This window comes from Cygnus atratus, chromosome 3 (genome assembly GCF_013377495.2).
Source record: "Cygnus atratus isolate AKBS03 ecotype Queensland, Australia chromosome 3, CAtr_DNAZoo_HiC_assembly, whole genome shotgun sequence".
In the NCBI taxonomy this organism is placed as follows: Eukaryota; Metazoa; Chordata; class Aves; order Anseriformes; family Anatidae; genus Cygnus; species Cygnus atratus.
In genome coordinates, this window is record NC_066364.1 from 23,665,234 (window position 1) to 23,684,459 (window position 19,226).

At 35.5% G+C, this 19,226-nt stretch overlaps 1 protein-coding gene across 1 annotated transcript in view; it reads right to left on the bottom strand.

Annotated features, from left to right (window-relative positions):
* The window catches only part of CSMD1 (CUB and Sushi multiple domains 1), a 1,150,797-nt gene that overhangs the window by 559,109 nt on the left and 572,462 nt on the right, over window positions 1-19,226 (bottom strand). Inside the window, exons 4-5 of the mRNA XM_035542943.1 lie at window positions 17,425-17,619; window positions 3,525-3,732 (exon numbers count right to left, since the gene is read on the bottom strand). Of these exons, the coding sequence (XP_035398836.1) occupies window positions 3,525-3,732; window positions 17,425-17,619 (403 nt within the window). The remainder of the gene's footprint in view (window positions 1-3,524; window positions 3,733-17,424; window positions 17,620-19,226) is intronic.

Genomic DNA, 19,226 nt, shown 5'->3' on the forward strand with positions numbered 1-19,226 from the left:
ATTAAGATTTCAAGTTCAAAAGTAGTAATTGCAGAATGTTTCTTATCATCATAATCACCTTTCATGCAAATTGTAATATCAGAGATATTTTTTTTGTGAAATACGTTTCTAATTTTGCAAAAATTATGGCAAAGACATATTTGCTTGGAAAAGCCTGTGTCTGACTTATCTATGACCATGTGAATTGCTTTACCTCACCTGAAAATACTCAGTCCAAATTAAATATATATGTACATATGTATATCAGTCTTGAAGGGCAGTCTTTGGGAAGAGTCATTGAGAGGTTTTCCCCGAGTGATATATTTCTGATCTTACATCATTTTACGTACTTCTTAATGCTATCTCTAGATCCAACCTTGATTTAATTTTAAATAGCATATAACTTTAGCTGGAATCTAAAGAGACATGTTTGAAACTATTTAAAAGAGAGATTTAATTTACAGAAATCATGTAAATAAGAATTCTATTTTAGTTCTAATAATAAACCACAGAGGAGCCCTTCAGATTTTTCAAAAATTCAGACAATTGATGGACTTTGAGATGTACTCCAGACATACCAATAAACAGTTTTTCTGATATGCTCCCAGAAGTACTCTTCTTGGCATTGCAAACGAGAGCTTACCAACTCAAGATAAACATGTTTTACATCTCAAGCTCCTTTATGTAATAGCAAATTAAGCAAGCAATTCAAATTCAAAAAGGTTTCTTTCATCTACATTCTAATAATACTTTTACTTCCTCCACAGATTAAAAAATCTGTTCTACCTGCCTCACATTCATTTTGCAAACACTAACGTTCATCTTTTTAAGCCTGTTGACAGTCATATTGATTCAAAGCAGGAAGAAAAATGTGTTCATCTATATGTGAACATCCATTCAAGACCCAGACCTACATAACTGCACTTTACTTAGACAAAAAACTTTAATAACTTTGGACACTCTAACTGTATCATGGACATAAAATGAATAGTGAGGTAATGTCACTTGAATCTTTTATAAGCGAATACCATTAGGATGGATTGCATGCATGATTTTCAAATAATCTTTCACGAGTAAAAAAAAAAAAACAAAAAACAAAACTCATTGTTCTTTTTCAGTGCTTTGGAATACAAACCTACAATCAGCTGTATAACATGGAAACTGACTGAACATCTTAAAGAAGGTTTAGAAACATGTGAGGCATATAATATAATAAATATAATATTTTATAGATACATCAAATTATTTTTCCTCAGCATGTAGATTCTACTTGTTCTAGCATTTCCACCACTTCACTTAATTGTTTATTAGAAGTCCATCCATTTTTTACTGTAATCCTACTAGAACTGCTTATAACCTTGCCTATAACCTATCTGCAAAGGGTAATTGTACTACATACTAAGATCACTAAAGAATCACTAATTTGATCTTTTCTTCTTTATTTTCCGTCTCTTTCTAACTTTTGCAATGCCATGTTTCTATGCTTTTCAATAGGAAAATATTTGGCTTATTCTCCAGCAAATAGAACAATCATAATTACCAATTCATGCTAACGGAATATGTGCCTTCTAAGACAGAATTACTGCAGAAATTTGTTGACATGATGCCAGATACAATAAAAGGGAACAGTGAAAAAAAAGTCATATTATAAGATGAAACACCTCTAGACCATTAGTTTTAAGTATGGAAGAATTTCACATTAAAGCACAGAGCACAGCTGATTTTAATAGATTACAACATGCACTACATTTAGCATGTCTCTAATGTCGCTATGGTAACCATTCTGATTTAAATATAGCTGAATGTGTAGCTTCGTTCCAAATTATCCAATAACCTTTTAAACATTTCTTATAAAACTTCTCATAGCTTCTTCAAACTTTTAGTAATGATCCTAGGAACATATAATAAATCCTTTATTTTTCGTAATAATGTTTAGCTTCTAAAAAATGTTTCCAATCAAAAAGCTAGTATCAGGGAAAAAGACAAAAATGTTCAGACTGAATTCTAGGAGAAAGAAGATTCTTATTATAGTTCTGATTTCCAACAGTAGCACTGATCAATATCTTATTAGATCAATGCAGAATATGCATCCTTTGCTTTCTAATTATTCTTCTACATCATCCATTATAAAAAATCTTCTGGAGAATGGATATGTATATGTGATTGTCTATAAATCATAAGGATCATAGAATCATAGAATGTAAAATTATTCATTCATTTATATTATCAAGTTCAGTAACAGTTGATTTCTTGCAATGAAGTTACAAATATGTTGTTAGGTATCTATTAGAGCCTGTCACACAAAACTGAACGGACAGCTCTTTCCTTTACGCATTTCAATTTCTGCTCCTCAGAACAGACAATAAAACCAAAAAAAAATGCAATTGATGAATAAGGTGCGTGTTTGTGCATGAGAGAAAAACAAGTAGGTTGCCACACACTGAATTTCAGACAGTCAGATATGAGCACCTAATCTGATACAAAACTACTTCAGTGACTGCTGTTATACAACTTTTGGTTGTGTGGAAATGTGGGAGAGTAATCTTGTGACAGAGATCCAGGAGCATCCCCAAAACAAAGTTTTTATATATTTGACAGGAATGATTTCTGCACTTTTTTATTTGATAGAGTTTTTTAACAGATCAGATGCTGTGTAGAACTTCACAAAATACATTGCATTGCTTAGTGTGTCATGACGTTAAAATAAGAGCGAGATTGCATCAGATCTCCAGAAAGGGCATTCTGAAGATAATATCCATCAGCCATCTGTGAGTAGCAGGTCTGTGTGTGTGTGGTTTGGTTTTTTTTTGTTTGTTTGTTTTTTCAAGGCTACATTTTATAGCAATGGCACATATGTCAAACACAAGACATTCTTCTCAGAGATGAAAAAAATACAAAGCCTGTATATGTAGCTTGAAGATAAATCCCAATACACTGTTCCACAATTTAATCCATTCCCATAAAAAGAACTATCAGCTTAGTACAGAGAAAGCAGTTTCAGTATTATAATTACTAAACCCTAATATTGCTAAGCTCTAATATTGCTAAGCCAACATTTTTAACGTGAGTCTACATAAGATAAAAAAACATGCATACATGAGTACTGAATGAGGACTGAATTACCGCCCGTTTAGAAAAATAAGATGACATCCATTTGCTCTCTCTGTATTCCTGTTTTTCTGTGAGGCTGAATTTGCTCACTAAGAACCATATCATGGTAAGTTAGTGTTCAACATACAACATCTGTTAACATTCTCATACCAAGTTCAAATGTATAACATCAGTAAATGCTCACTGCTAAGATACCTTACCAATATAATTCTTAAAGCTGGAGAAAAGGAAGAGGAAGAATGAAGATTTGGAAAGAAGCAGAAGCAGATTATTAAACTGTTTTCAGCTCTGGTGGATGAAAGGAACCAAAGGAAAATTCATAACAAAATGGTCATTATTCACAAATAAAAAGCTCCCCTTAAATATCTTTTCAAAATATTCACCAACAAACGAAAACAAAAGAAACTGGGATCATTACAAGATCCTTGACTTACCATATAGATGGTGCTTCTGTTCCACTGATCTCTAAGAAGTCATATCCTTCCTCTAACTGGAAGTCAGTAAAGACCAAAGCAATGGTATCTCCTGGTTCAGCCAATATGGTCCAGGTACAATCAGCATTATTTTCATACTCTGAAGGAAAGTGAGGACTTGAAATAGTTCCACTTGTCCCACGTAGTGTCCCTCCACAAGCTCCTTCAGCTGATGAACAGAATAGTGATTAGTAGTGAAGTTTTATTTTAAATACATGAAACATCATCCTGTTTCTGCCATACTGAATCAAGCTTTTCTCTGCTATGCATAGAGTACCCACAAATAGATGCATACAATAATATAGATAAACATAAAATTATATCCAGTTGAATATAACAGAACATTCTCTGGAATTTAAGCTGCAGAGATTTTTGGTTTGTGTTTTGACTTTTTTTTTCCCCTTGCTGGTGAGACTTTAGAGGCAATCAAGTTGCAAACAAGCATAAATTCAGCATAGACACCAAGTATGAGACTATTTGAAGAAAATGTACTTTGGTTGTGTGAAAGTATCCACAGAAGAAGCCTAAGAACTGGGCACAGAAATACAGTTAGTCTCTCTGCGATATGAATTTTTAAAAAGATATTGTACTTTTGTTTTCTAACATTTTATTTTCTTTAGTAACTATTAAAAAAAATGCAGAAAAAAAAACCACTATATTCTTATAGATTAAACTCTTGTCTTAAACTAGGAGGCATTAATAAAATCACATAAGCCATTCTATAGCTATTTGTTCTGAAACAGGATGTTTATACATGGTGAATAAACTCAGAACATTTTGTTCCCAGATGGACTTTCCAAGGTTCACCTATCATCACCTAGTAACATTTTTACTATTTTAAAGTTATTAATAAAATTTCATAAATTAAAGAGCAAAATAATTTCCTGTTCAGTCTGGAATGTCAATATGTTACCAAAGATTGAGCACACTTTTTGTATTTTTCCTATTCCCCTAAGATTTCATTGAAAGCTTTAGAGTTATTTTGTTATTAAAACACATTTTAACAAAAATAAATAAATAAATAAATAAAATTAATGAACATGTCATCCATGCAATTCATTGGCATAAAAAATTAAAAACTCATCAAGTAGCTTTCAGTGTGTTATAATGTGGCTATGAAAGCTACAACAATGCTAATTAAAATATTTCTGCATAGGTGAACGATCAGACGAGAAGCATTCCATTTTTTTACCCATTTTGTCATCTCTACTTACTGCTATTATTATTAGACATTATTTACATACTAGTAAGTGCATGTGATTTAAAAACAAATAGCTTGACAAGGTGCATGGCACAAGGTACTTACAGTCTTTTTAGGATAATGAGTGAAAAGACAAGGCAACATAGAGGTAAGAGTAGAGCAGCTCCTCTCAATCACAGTTGAAAGTCTGTCAGTGAAAGTGAGTTTTAAAGGAAGATTTGAAGGAAAAAGGATTCATTTAAATCAAAGGAAGATGAATATTGTGGTTGGGCATTTTAAAAAGGAGACTAATAAAAGAGGATAAATAGCTAATTTTAGGAGACTAAAATTAAAGGGAGAATTGGGAGAAAGGCAGAAGCAGAATAATTTCTTAACATTTAAGCATTGTACAGAGCATTACTTTGATTATAAAGATGAGAAAAAACTGCTGAAGTGATTCAATTAGTCATCTTCACTTTTTCTATATGCTAAGTAAACTTTGGCATGAATAAATGTATATATCCTTGGCCACCTCAAGCTTTGTAAGTGTCATGATTTGTTGGCACACAAATGTCTCAGAGCTGCGTTTCTCTCTTTTCAATAAATTTCATGTCTTACTTTCTGGGCCCTGATATTTTTTTTGTTCCTCCCTCAGTTCCTGGCCTTTAGTACAGTGTATATTGAAAGAGCCATTGAGCATCTGCCGGACAAAAGGTGAAAGGAAGTGAAGTTTAAAGAACTCATGGATAGTCAGGGATCAGAGTCAAAATTTCTGAAGCATAATACATGCAAAGCCTAGAAGAATTTAAAAATCATATAATAAGAAATTAGAAAGGAGAATCAAGTTTTATTATCCAATAATATCTAAAATTACACTTTCTTCCATTTTATTTTAAACTGCACAGTTTTCACGTACTTAATTTCAGATCATCATCTAACCCAGCAAAGAAAAACAAATTAACTCGATGCATAATATGCCAATACTTCAGTACAGAAACTAACAGCAAGTTATCGATTTCCAGTGTGGTCATCATCAGTATCTGAGTGTGAGTGAATCATTAAAAACAAAAACAAAAAAAACCTGATGATTTCCACATTCTTTGTGTTTTTTTTTTTTTTTTTTTGCCTTAACTTTGTGGGACTTCTTTATTGATTTATTTATTTTAAGAACCATAAACTTATACGAGTAAGTGTTTCCAGTTAATAGAAGCGTACAGGTTCTACCTGTACTCTTCAAAGACAACAAACAGGCTTTTCCCATCCAGGGGCAGCCAGCAAGATGTGTAATATACTTACTAGGTCAGCCATAACTCTGGTACTGGCTGCTTGCTGTTAAATTTTGTTATGACAACATCCTCAATGACACCATCTCCCACTGTGTTTATACTGATATTAAGTAACATGCTAGTGGTAATTTCAATGTTACTCAGTGTTTATGCTGCAGAGCCCTGGAATAAGCTTTGAGCTGTAAAGCTTTGATTTTTACTGCTGACAAGGAAGGCTATGTAGTTGATTATTTCTGGCAATCACATACCGAAGTCTAAATTTATACACTGTGCATTACCAATGAAAACCAGAGGAACTCAGGCTACTCCAGATATCTGCCCAGAGGCATGCACAGCTTTTTAACCTATTCAGGAACAGCATTTCTAAGAGGTCTGCAACAAACCAAGTTAGCTCAGAAACGGAAAAGGAACATTAGTCAGGTTGGAACAGAGAAATCTGTCTTTCCTCTGACATAGTTTCCATGTTCCAGAAGTCTGTACTTTGGAGACTTCCTCACCCAGAGATGGCATCCAGACTAAGGCAACCAGACTGTTGAATGTTGAAACTAAGGCAGGCAGGATGTGGCCACACTACTTAGACAGTTTGGCTATACGGACATGAGCTGTGTTTCACGAGCTGGCATAAGAGCTAGCTGGCTTGCTTGCATTGATGACCTCTTGGCCATGGGCTTCTCTATTTGATAATTCTGAGAGAGTGGCCTAGTTTCAGTTAGAACAGAGTTAATTTTCCTCCTAGTAGCTGGCAGGGTGCTTTGTTTTGGATTAGGATGAGAAGAGCGCTGATAACATGCTGATGTTTTAATTGTTGCAGAGCAGTGCTTACACCAAGCCAAGGACTTTTCAGCTTCTCGCTCTGTCCTGCTAGCGAGCAGGCTAGGGATGCAGCAGGAGCTGGGAGGGGACAGACCCAGGACAGCTGACCCAAACTGGCCAAAGGGGTATTCCATACCATCTGACATCATGCTAAACAATATATAGGGGTGGCTAGCCGGGGTGGGGGGGGGGCCGGCTGCTCAGGGGTAGGCTGGGCATCGGTCAGTGGGTGGCGGGTGGTGAGCAATTGCATTGTACATCACTTGTTTCATACACATTATTATTAGTAGTACTATTATTATTATTATTATTATTATTATTATTATTATTATTATTATTTTCCTGTCTTAATAAACTGTCTTTATCTCAACTCACAGACTTCACTTTCCCGTTTCTCTGCCCCATCCCAGAGAGGGAGGGGGGAGGGTGAGCAAACGGCTGTGTGGTGTTTGGCTGCCAGCCGGGCTAAACCACAACAGAGAGCTAGGACATTGCATGAGAATCTTAATGCATCACCGTGCTTGGAGTAATTTTATAGTAGCTAATGCCTGAGGCTTCAACAATACAAACTCTTAAGTGATTAACAAATTGCTTTTTAAAATGTGCAAGTAATTAATTCTAAGCACTCATGGTTATTTTGAAGTTGTGAGCAACTTCACAAAGTGCTGTTTGTATCAGCATAAATGACTACTTGAAGTGTAAAGCTACAAACATTTGGATCTCTCAGTAGTCAGGAATTAAGTGCTCTGAATTTAGCCAACATGCATCATATAAAGTAAGCATACAAATACATGTGGCTTGCACCACTTGACAGAAAAAATATATATTGCAAATACATGTAGATTAGATAAAACAGGTAACAAACATGCCATCAAGTTCATGTATACAAAAATCAAAAGAATCACTATGGAATCATTGCACATAATGAAAAATCTTCCCTTTTCTTGAAATTAGAGCCATTTCACCAAAAGTAACAATCTGGTAATTTTGGTAAGCTGTGTTTTAAATAAATTAGATCTTATTACAAGCAAGCTCTGCTAAACAGATATCCAAGGATGGGGGTAAGAACAGAAACAGTATCTTAGAAAAGAGCCTTATTTTAATTGGCTTAGATATCTTTTGAACATTCAATCATTTTTATTGGACTTTCCTCTCCTTCCCATACAAATGACCAAATGACTTCAAGAGTACAATGTTCTGTATTCTATATGCCTTTTTTAAACAAAAGCTAATAAAATGCTTATTCAAATGAAAAATGCTTGCTTGTTGCATGACAAGCAAAAAAAAAAAAAAGCAGAACTCATAACTTTTTAAAAGGAATTTGTAATCTGAAGTTAAATGATCAAAATTGGCTATTCGAGTTTAGTTTGTACCAAGAGGTCTTCATGTGAAAGATCATTTTACTACATTACTGTTATAACAGTACTGATAATAACAGGTGTAAATTAAAACAAAATTCATAGTAATACACAAAAGTTTTTTTCTTGTTATGTAACTTGTAGTCATTTCCCTACCCTTTATCACTAGCAACAGAATAGATGCAATTAAAAACTTAAGTGACATTTTATAAATTCTCAACAAATGACATACTGTCATTTCAAGTCACATTTCATAAGGCTTATCAATTAAAGAAAATTGCAGCTTTAGACAGTTCTAAATGAACCATGGGCATAAATTATTTAGCATGGCTTATTAAAAATATCACTGAAGCAGTTCTTTATACAATTCTTTATTAAATGGCATTTTTCTGTAGCTCATTTGTGAAACAGTATGTAATTGTACCTCATTTAATAAAATTCTTCAGTACAGAAAACACATCCATGAAATAATCATAATTGATTACTTCCACAGATATATGCTTAGATATTTATATATGGTTAATATGAGAAGTTAGTTAAATGCGTTTTTGGAATAAGACTTTTAAGTTACCATTTTAAAATGTCTTAATGATAAAAATATAAAAATAAGCCATAGTATACCAATGCCAAATTTGAAAATAAATTATCTCAATGCCAACTGTCAAGCTGCGAAGATGTCAGATTCATAAATAACAAATCCATAGCTAAGTGTTACAAAGGTAGCATTACACATTCATCACACAACTCATTGATTTTATCTAATTCTAATCTAGAGAAACCAGCTCGTTAACTATGAAAATATTCAGCTTACTTTCTATCAAACTTTGTTTAGTATAGACTTCATTTTGGATAGGCAAAAACAAATAATGTGCTTCTTTTCTGTGTTTTAAAAACTAGAAACATATCAAAAGGTAGTTTTGTAGATTTTTTTTTCCCTATGATCACTTGAATCCAGGTGTACCATACCATAGATGAGTGCTCTAATCAGTCTGTCTGCTTTTCTCAACTTCTCATTTTGCTGTTGATCATCTTCAAATTAATTAAATACTTATTAGTCCATGTATTTAAGATGAATTTTCTTTCTCTCTCTGGGGTTTTCAAAGGGCACTTCAAAATAATTTGGATTGCTCTCCATGTAGAATTGGATTTTGCTAGGATTGCAGAGAACTGTGGTTTGGGAAAATAGTTTCCATTTTAAAGAATCATAGAATAATTAAGGTTGGAACAGACCTCCAAGATCATCTAGTCCAACCGTCCCCCTACTAGCAATGTCACCCACTAAACCATGTCCCTAAGCACCAGGTCCAACCTTTCCTTGAACACCCCCAGGGACAGTGACTCCATCATCTCCCTGGTGAGGTCAACCCGTTCCAATGCCTAACCACTCATTCTGAGAAGAAATGTCTCCTAATTTCCAACCTGAACTTCCCCTGGCGCAACTTGAGGCCATTCCCTCTAGTTTTATCACTAGTTATCTGTGAGAAGAGGCCAACCACCAGCTCCCCACACCTTCCTTTCAGGTAGTTGTAGAGAGCAATAAGGCCTCCCCTGAGCCTCCTCTTCTCCAGACTAAACAACCCCAGTTCCCTCAGCCGCTCCTCATACAACTTGTGTTCCAGGCCCTTCACCAGCTTCATAGCCCTTCTCTGGACACAGTCCAGGACCTTGACGTCTTCTTGTACTGAGGGGCCCAGAACTGAACACAATACTTGAGGTGAGGCCTCACCAGAGCACAGTACAGGGGGACAATCACCTCCCTGGTCCTGCTGGCTACACTATTCCTGATACAAGCCAGGATGCTGTTGGCCTTCTTGGCCACCTGGGCACACTGCCGGCTCATGTTCGGGTGAGCATTGACCAACACCCCCAGATCCTTTTCCTCTGCACAGCTTTCCAGCCACCCTGCCCCAATCCTGTGGTGTTGCATGGGGTTGTTGTGATCAAAGTGCAGGACCTGGCACTTAGCCATGTTGAACCTCATTCCATTGGCCTCTGCCCATTGATACAACCTGTCCAGGTCCCTCTGCAGGGCCTTCCTACCCTCTGGCAGATTGGCACTTTCCGCCAACTTGGTGTCATCTGCAAACATGCTGAGGGTGCACTCAATTCCCTCATCCAAATCATCAATAAAGGTATTAAAGAGGATTGGCCCTAACACCGACCCCTGGGGAACACCGCTCATGACTGGTTGCCAGCTGGATTTAACTCCATTCACGTCATAATATTAACTGATACATGTTAGCACAAATAAATATAAACATAACTATATCTGTGCATATATACACACTTTTCCGCACACATAAATATTAGAGTGCTTGTTGCTGTGTCCATAACTCTGTTGGGTGTGCATTATTCTGTAAGAAATTATACAATATTACCCTATCTGCATTCCATGACACACTTCCCTGACTTCTTGTTTGACCAGTCCCAACTGCTTTCATTCAACTTTGTTCTCATCTTAAGCATGCACCGCTTCAGATTATTTTTGAAAAAGTACAAAATTGCTCAGGCAGGAATCCTGCATTTTAGTCTAAAAATAAGATCCACTTTATCATTGTAATGCAAAATCAATAAGCAGTATTGTTAGAGAATTTTCTTTTTCTTTACTTTTTATTTTTCCCCAAGCTTTTCTATGAAAAAAAAAAAAAAAAAACAGTTGGGGAGGGGGAAGAAAACCTTTTGGGGAAAGATGCTATCTTTTGTTGAGTTTGTCATTGGACATTGCTTCTTGATTCAGTGATAAATTTTTTGGGGGAAAAAGTGGAGATAAAAAACTATCAAATAGCCTTACTGGACATGGTGGTGTATTTCTGATCGTGTTGGTGCAGGTTAAACTGCATCTTCAGCTCAAATTAGACCTGAAATAAACATTTTCTTACTTTTATAACAGGACAGGAGAAGGGGCAATGGCCACAAAATGGAGCACAGGAAGTTCTACACCAATATGAGAAAGAACTTCTTCACAGTGAGGGTGACGGAGCACTGGCACAGGCTTCCCGGGGAGGTTGTGGAGTCTCCTTCTCTGGAGATATTAAAAACCCGCCTGGACACCTACCTGCACAACCTGCTCTGGGGAACCTGCTTTGGCAGGGAGGTTGGACCTGGTGATCTCTCGAGGTCCCTTCCAACCCCTACAATTCTGTGATTCTGTGATTTATTCTGTTCTAAGAGTGGTGTACTTTTTTCTAAGAGTGTTTTTTTTGTTTTGTTTTGTTTTTTTTTTATAGCAAGCTTCCAAATAGAGTCAAATTTTATCTAAAGAAGAAGATGGAAGAAGAAAGTTGAAGAGGCAGGATACTAGAATCAGAAGTAACGGCCTGTGTAACCTGACCTACAGAGCCATTCTTAGACTGGTAACCATACCATAAATGTGATTTATAAATGTTTATAAATATAGATAATTGATTGGATTAAGATATCTTTTTCTCCTCCTTAAACTTATGAAATCATATTTGTTTGAACTTCAGAATCTGAGTGGAAATGATGTAAAAGAATTACTTGCTACCTTAAAAAGCATGAATAGCACCAGAAACTTCAATTTCTCTTTGGTAAGTGTTTTAAAAATCTAAGTTCTAAATCTCTGTATTCAGTTTACCTAATTGTATAGTGAATTACAAACTCATTCTCTTTTCTCGCTTTATCTATTCCAAGAACACCTCATTCATTATATATTCTCCACAAAAGCTTTTCTCCAATAACTGCTTGGGTTTTGGTTGGTTGGTTGGTTTGGGTTAGGTTTTTTTTTTTTTTTTTTTAACCTGGAACTTGATTAACTATTACTTGATCCTTATGGACCTTTCTGACATATGATTTCCTTTACTGGTTTGTTTATTTTCCCACCAATATTACGGTGTCTTCATATTCTTATAAACATTTAGTGTAACTATTACATGCTCTTCTCACATCTATTTTCATTGCATGAAAAAGGTTATAATTGTAATATTACTAATCCAATTTGTATTCCTAATGTTGGCTTCATAAAAATCTAGGCTCATGCAACTATAATCAACTAGGAATTCTCAGAATTACCGAGAATTGAGAACCTAATTATACAAAGTTCCTTTTACAAGTAGTCACATGTCATAAATCAGCTATTAGTGGAGTTACTGCAGAGGATGAAACTAATTTTGAAAACGTTTCAGAATTTACTGCACAGTATTTCAGTCCCAACATGAAAGAAGACATTTTGGGTGACACTGTTACAGTAGCCAAGATAGAGACAACAAAGACCTCTTTTTTTCTTCTCAGGACAAAAAAAAAAAAAAAAAAAAAAAAAAAAGGAACAGAATTTAGGTGGAGCATTGAATGATTCCTCTTGTCAATTTCTAAGCCAAAAAAATTGTAGGCCAACAATTTTGGAATACTTTCCTTTTCTTTCAGAAATTCTTGATAAATTTCTTGGTTAACTTTTACAAGGAGAAATGTGAGTGAGTTTTAGTAATAGCTTCACCTTTTCAGATGTTGTCTTTGAACTTTTCTTTTGGGGCTGTTTTCTATCATTTTTCAGATTGGAAGTTGCCATAATTTCTCACACACACACACACACAAAAAAAAAAAAGTCATTAAATTCAGTAAGTCAAACATGTATTGAAGAAATACAGAAGAAAAAAAAAAAAGAGATAAAGCAAATGCCTTAACACTCAAGTTATGTAAACATTCTAAAAATGATATTTGCTACACCTTTGATTTTTGATCGTAATTCATTACAAGCCATCAATGAATCTGCAGTACAGTTCTGTCCCATTAGACAGCCCTCTGAAGGGCAGCCCCAGCAGCCAGAGAGGCAATACTGTGGCTACAAGAATGAATATTGTATATATTTTCCTTGAGGGTTTGTAATTCATGGGGAATTTTTTCTAGTAGAAGCAGCATTTGTTCAGTTAGACAATGTATAAATTACTTCACACAGCTTCTTAATGCTTCTGAAAATATTAAGCAACAAAATTGCAGAAAATAGTAATTTGCCAGCATCAGTGAAACATACCATGAAGAATAAGGGTATTACTTTTTTTTTTTTTTTTAAGTATATAAATCATGTAGCTTTATTTAACTCTGTTGTATTATCTTGTATGGATGCCATGAAATGAGTTTATGATGACTAGAAAGAAGAACACCATCTGGAAACAAAACTATAACAAAAGGTGCTTCCATGGAAAAGACCAAGATCCTTGGATCCAAGAAACAAAAGAGGAACATTCCTTGCTCAAAGATATAGTGAATAGAAATGGCTACCCCATAGCATATGTTCCAAACTGATAACATGAAATAAAATAAGGAATGCTTAAAATCCATCATTAAATCCATATCCCACATGAACTCAAAAAGTTTTTTAAGGCAATGTCTCCACTCACAGAAATCATTAACTGTTAAATAACTTTTATGTTATGATTTGCATTTCTTGGCAGAAGGTACACAGGAGTCTTTGCATTTCATGCAAGTTCTACTTGGGGTATAGGACCCCACCCGAGCTTTTATTAATGGGACAAATTCATAGAATTACAAATCATAAGCAAAATGTCATTCCTGTTATTGACATTTGTATGTATAGTGCCATCACATCACATGTACTTAAAACTGCACTGCCAAAATGGGCAGTATCTGCAGAAACAGAACAAATATTTAGTACACTGATGACATCATGAAATTACAACATGTATATTTTTCTGAAACCTGATTACTACCACTTGTTAGAAGGACAAAAATGCATCTAAGATCAGACAACTGAAAGGTTAGACAGAATGTGTTTTCTTATGTTATTCAAAGCACTGTTTAAAGCAAAAACAAAAACAAAACAAAACAAAAAAAACTGTTGTGTACTACTTGAAATCAAATACAAGCAGCAGACATGACTCAAATCTCTGTTGGTTTTGTGGTTATTAACTCTTGTACATTTTTTAGCAGCGAAATGTATAACATATTTATTTGCTGTGAGAAATTATATTATAAAACTCTTCAGTCACAATAAACCTTCACAAATTATTACAGAAAACAACTACTACCCTTTGTAGTTGTCATCCATGAATGTATCAATAATATTGCCTAGGGAGAATTTGAGCAGTAAAGGGTGTCGATATGGCTCTGGGACTGGGGTGTACAGAAGCCCAGAGGGATAAGCCCATGCAGGAATGTCAGGTTCCTGCAGAACACTTGACCAAGTAGCTGATGCTGGGCAACAGAGCTTTGACTTATTTAACCACAGGATCCTCTTCAAGGAATAAGGGCTACAAGGGAGATGAAAGAGACAAAGGAAGGAGACAAAGAAAGTTTCTCTCTCTCCTCCTCAGAAAGCAACATGACTGGAAGCTCGGTTCAAGTGCCTGCACACAAAAAAATGCCACATGGGAAGCACACTGGACAAACTGGAAGTACATGTAAAGTCATGAAACTGAGAAGTCGTTGAGATTACAGAGACTTAGTAGGATAGCTCACCTGACTGGAGTGCTCCGACAGATGGTTGCAGGCTCATATGAAAAACAGAAAGAAAAGGAGAAGCTGTACCCTACACAAAACGGGACCTTGAATGAACAGAGGTCTGCTGTATGACAGACAACAATTATGTTTTGTTCCTATGGACTAGAGCGAGAGAGAGAAGCCAAAAGGGAGGTTTCATTGTGGTGAATGTCTGCTACAGACCACCTGATCAAGAAGAAGAGGTCAAAACCTTTAAATAACTAGAAGCTTCCCAATCACAGGTTCAGGTTCTCACTGGATACTTTAATCACCCCAATCACACCTCTGTGGAGGGCAGCATAGCAGAGGGCCAGCAATCCACCAGGTTTCTGAGTCCACTGAAAATATATATATATATTTATTTTTTTTTAATGCAGGCACTGGACAAGGCAATTAGGTGTAGAAATAAAGAACCATTCAAAAAAAGTGATATTCAACACCAGCTGCAGTTCCCATAACCACGAGTTGAAGATCCTGAGAGATGTAAGGAAGGCAAGTAGTATAATAAACTCCTTGGAGTTCAGCAGAGCAGATTTCAACTTGTTTGTGAAGTGGTAGACAGGCTCTCATGGGATGATGCCTTGAAGAGCTAAGGGGCCCAGGAGAGCTTGTTTGACTTCAAGGGCAGCTTCCTCAAGGCTCTAGAGTGATCCATCTCTTTATGTACATAAATGAGTAGTCATAGCAGGAGGCGGCTAGGGTTGAACAGGGAATTCCTGACTGAAGTGCTTTAACTCAAATGCAAAACAGCAATGTACAAAAGGTGAAAGCAGGAACAATCTGCTCAAAAGGAATATAGAAGTATTGCTCAGGAACACAGGGATGAAAGGAGGAAGGCCAAAACTCGGATGGAATTATACTGTTGAGGAATGTGAAGAGCAGTCATTCTAGAAGCTATTCTACAGTTATATCAACAACAAAGGAAAATGAAGGCCTTAGTGATTTGCTGCTCATTGCGTTGGCAACCGTGTGACAAAGACATGGAAAAGGCTAAAGGAATGATATCTTTGCCTCTCATAATTAGCAAAGGCTGCCTTCAGACCTCCTAATTCTCAAAGAAATTAACTAGTTTTGGGGAGAAAAGTAGTACGCACAGCATAGGAGGAACAATTTAGGGACTATGTAAGTTAGCAGGATATATGCAAGTTCATGGTACTCAACAGTATGTATCCAGGGGTTCCTGGTGTGCCACAGCATACAGCTGATCTTTATCATCTTCTAAAGTCTGTGACAATCAAGGGTGATTCTCAGTGATCAGAGAAAAGATAAATTTTAATTTCTCATTTTCAAAAAAAGTCAAGATGGATTCTGGCAACTGTGTATCTGTCAAGTTCACCTCAGACCTCCAGAAGATTATGAAGAATGTTCTTTTGAAAATCATTCCCAAGCACATGAAGGACAAGAAGGTGAATTGGGACAGCTTTTGCCAATATAAATCATTCTTGGTCAACCTGATTGCCTTTCTTGATGAAAGGATTTAGATTGGCTTTAACAAGATTTTCACACCGTTCCCCGCTATATCCTTGTAGCCAAACTGAGAGCATATGGACTGGATATGAGTGAAAAACTGACAAGACCATCAGGCCCAGATGGCAGAGGCCAATTGTTCAAACTCAAGCTAATGGTCAGTTATTTGCAGCCGGGATTCATATTAGGGCTGAATCTCTATAATATCCACTTATTATCTATATAATATCCACTGCATCTTGGATCTGGAATATAGGATTGAACACATCCTGACAAGGTTTGCAGACAGACTTTGACAAGACGGAAGAAAGAGTAGACAGGAATCTCATTAAACTCAAAAGAGAAATGCAAAATCCTGCAACTTGAACAAGATCATACCATGCAAAAATACTTGCTACCTGACAAACAACCTGATGGAACACAAGCTGATTCAGCAGTGCACAACTGCAGCAATAAAAACTAACCTTATAATGGGTTGCATGAGCAAGAGTATAGCCAGTAGGTAAAGAGAAATGATTAACCCATCTACTTGACACTAAGTAGGCCCCACCTGGAATACTGGAGTACAAAAAATCAGACTTGAACAAGTACAGAGAAAGGCCACTAAAATGGTTAAGATGCCTAAGAACATAATGTATGAGACTACAGAATGAGGGAAATGGACTTTTCAGCCTAGACAAGAGGAGATTGTGAGATCTAACTGCAATGCTCAATATAGGGAAGAAGGAGCCATAATCTTCTCACAGGTCCAGAACAGGAGAAATGGACATAATCTGTAAAAAGATAATTCCAGTTAGACTTGCATATGAGAACAGCTAGGCACTGTAACAGGCTTTCAGAGAGGCTTTAGAATCTCTGTCCATGGAGATAAGAAATCTCTACTAGGGAAAGACCTGGGCAACCTAACCTAACGTAGAAGTTTTCCCTACTTTGAGCAGGAGCTGGACTGGACAACCAGAGGTCTCCTCCAGCTTATATCATTCAAAAATTCTCTGGCTGAAGATTTCAAGGTACTGCTTCCTGGAAGAAAATTTCCACAAGCGGAAAATTACAAAAGCATTTGACAGATCCTGCTATAAAATTGCTATAGGTATCACACATGTAAATGAAAAAGAAAAAAAGATCAGTAGATAAAATCTGCTACTTCTGAATGTAGACTCTGGACAATCACTGCTTCTGAATTGTGATTACAGTCTGGTAAAAAATTTTAGAAAGTACATTGTATTAAAAAAAGAACCTAAAAATAAATTTATTTAATCTGATCTTTTAATAGTGTGTTATTATTTTAAAGATGTCTTAATTTTTACCTCTGCAAAAAGGAACTGGAAAATCCCATGATGCTCCATTTCCAGGACTCACAATACACGTCAACATGGCATGGCCTTCTAGGATGTAACCAGAGATACAGCTATATCGGATTTTATCTCCAATGTTGAATCTTGTTCCATGAAGTACTCCTTTAGGTATTTCTCCTGGATTGCCACACGTATGACTAGGTAATACTGTCAAAAGAAAGAAGGAAAAAAGTTACAATTAAAATCTGCAGAAAAGTAATAAATATTTGTCAAACCATTGTAATTAAGTAATTGTTACTGTTTAAAACAGTATTCCTAATAAAAATAAAATGAATTAGGCTATGGAAAGTATTTTCACAAAAGTTTTTAGCTCATAAGAGACTTCATTACTTTCAGAGTTAATTTCAAACAGCTTTTGATTCAATAATCCAGTGAAATTCTTTACAGATCTATTTTCAAACAACAAAATATCCCATGAACCTTGCTAATTCTCCCAAAATTCAATAATTAATTCAATAATTAATTGTTCTCTGACAGTAAATTAGAGTCTAAAATATACTTTAAAACATTTTTTTGTTTATTTTCAAATTGCTACAGGTTTTAGAAAATAAATTCATCTTTTTAACAGAAACAGAAAAGAAAAAAATGACTAAGCAATGACATTGGGCAGATATGAATGGACACAGTTGTTTTCCTTTTTTTTTGAAGAAAGTTACTACAATTTGTAAGTATTAGTTACATGGAAGAGATTATATTAACTAGTTATCTCTTTAAATTTGATACTCCTCCACCTAAGAATAGCATAAGTGTTTGATGTCGGGAAGGAAAATGTAATTGTTCTGGAACTCATTGGAAAGTTACTGTTGGCATGCCATTCCTTTCATTTAAGTAGTACAAATTAATTAGTTTAATTTTCTTTAGAAGAGAACAAGTACAGGAAACTGAAATATGTCATGAACAGAGCACAAAAAAATACTGTCTTCATCAAAGAAATGGTGGTCTGAAAAGCTCACATGTAAGTCAAGAATTGTTTCAGAAACCACATTTTTCATGAAAAAATTCTTTCATCCTGTACTTCTCTCTTTCCTTACTTTATCCAACTGCAGAATAAAGTAACTATACTAATCTCACCAACCTGCATGTTGAGAGGATTCCTTATTCAATACATGCACATCCTCAGAGTGTTGTAAAGCATTATATCAATATATCAATGCTAATTAAGCCCCATTATACCATGTAAGTTCAATTATTGCATGCACACCCTTAATTCATTACTCAAACCGTTAGTCACACTGGCATTTAGATGATCATAATTACACTTAAGTTAGAACCCAAATTATATAGGAAAATTCCAAAAAGGTCCAAGAGTAAAGACCTTCCAAAAAGATAAAGCTAAAACAATTAAGAGAGAACCGTTACATCACACTTTTATGAGAAAAATCTCAAAATATTCTATAAATATTAACTACCTAACAAAAGCCATACAATACTGTAACGAAAAACGGGTTAGGCAAATGTTCTACTAATGCTGAAGATTCAGGAAGCAAGATTTCTATGCGCTACGGGAACTACTTAAGGTTGAGTGAGTAACTACCAAAGCTAGAAAGAAACTACGATATTCAACTTCTTTTCTGCTGTTTCAGCAGCCTTAATAGAACAGCGTATTTATTTGGATTGTGCTCATCCACACTGAACGGAGAGTCAATGTTTAACTTATATATATGAGAATGAGTATTTATATGTATAATACACATAAAATTATTTACACTAAAGGAAGTGATTTTAACAAACTGGAATAATTGGAAGAGTGCAGA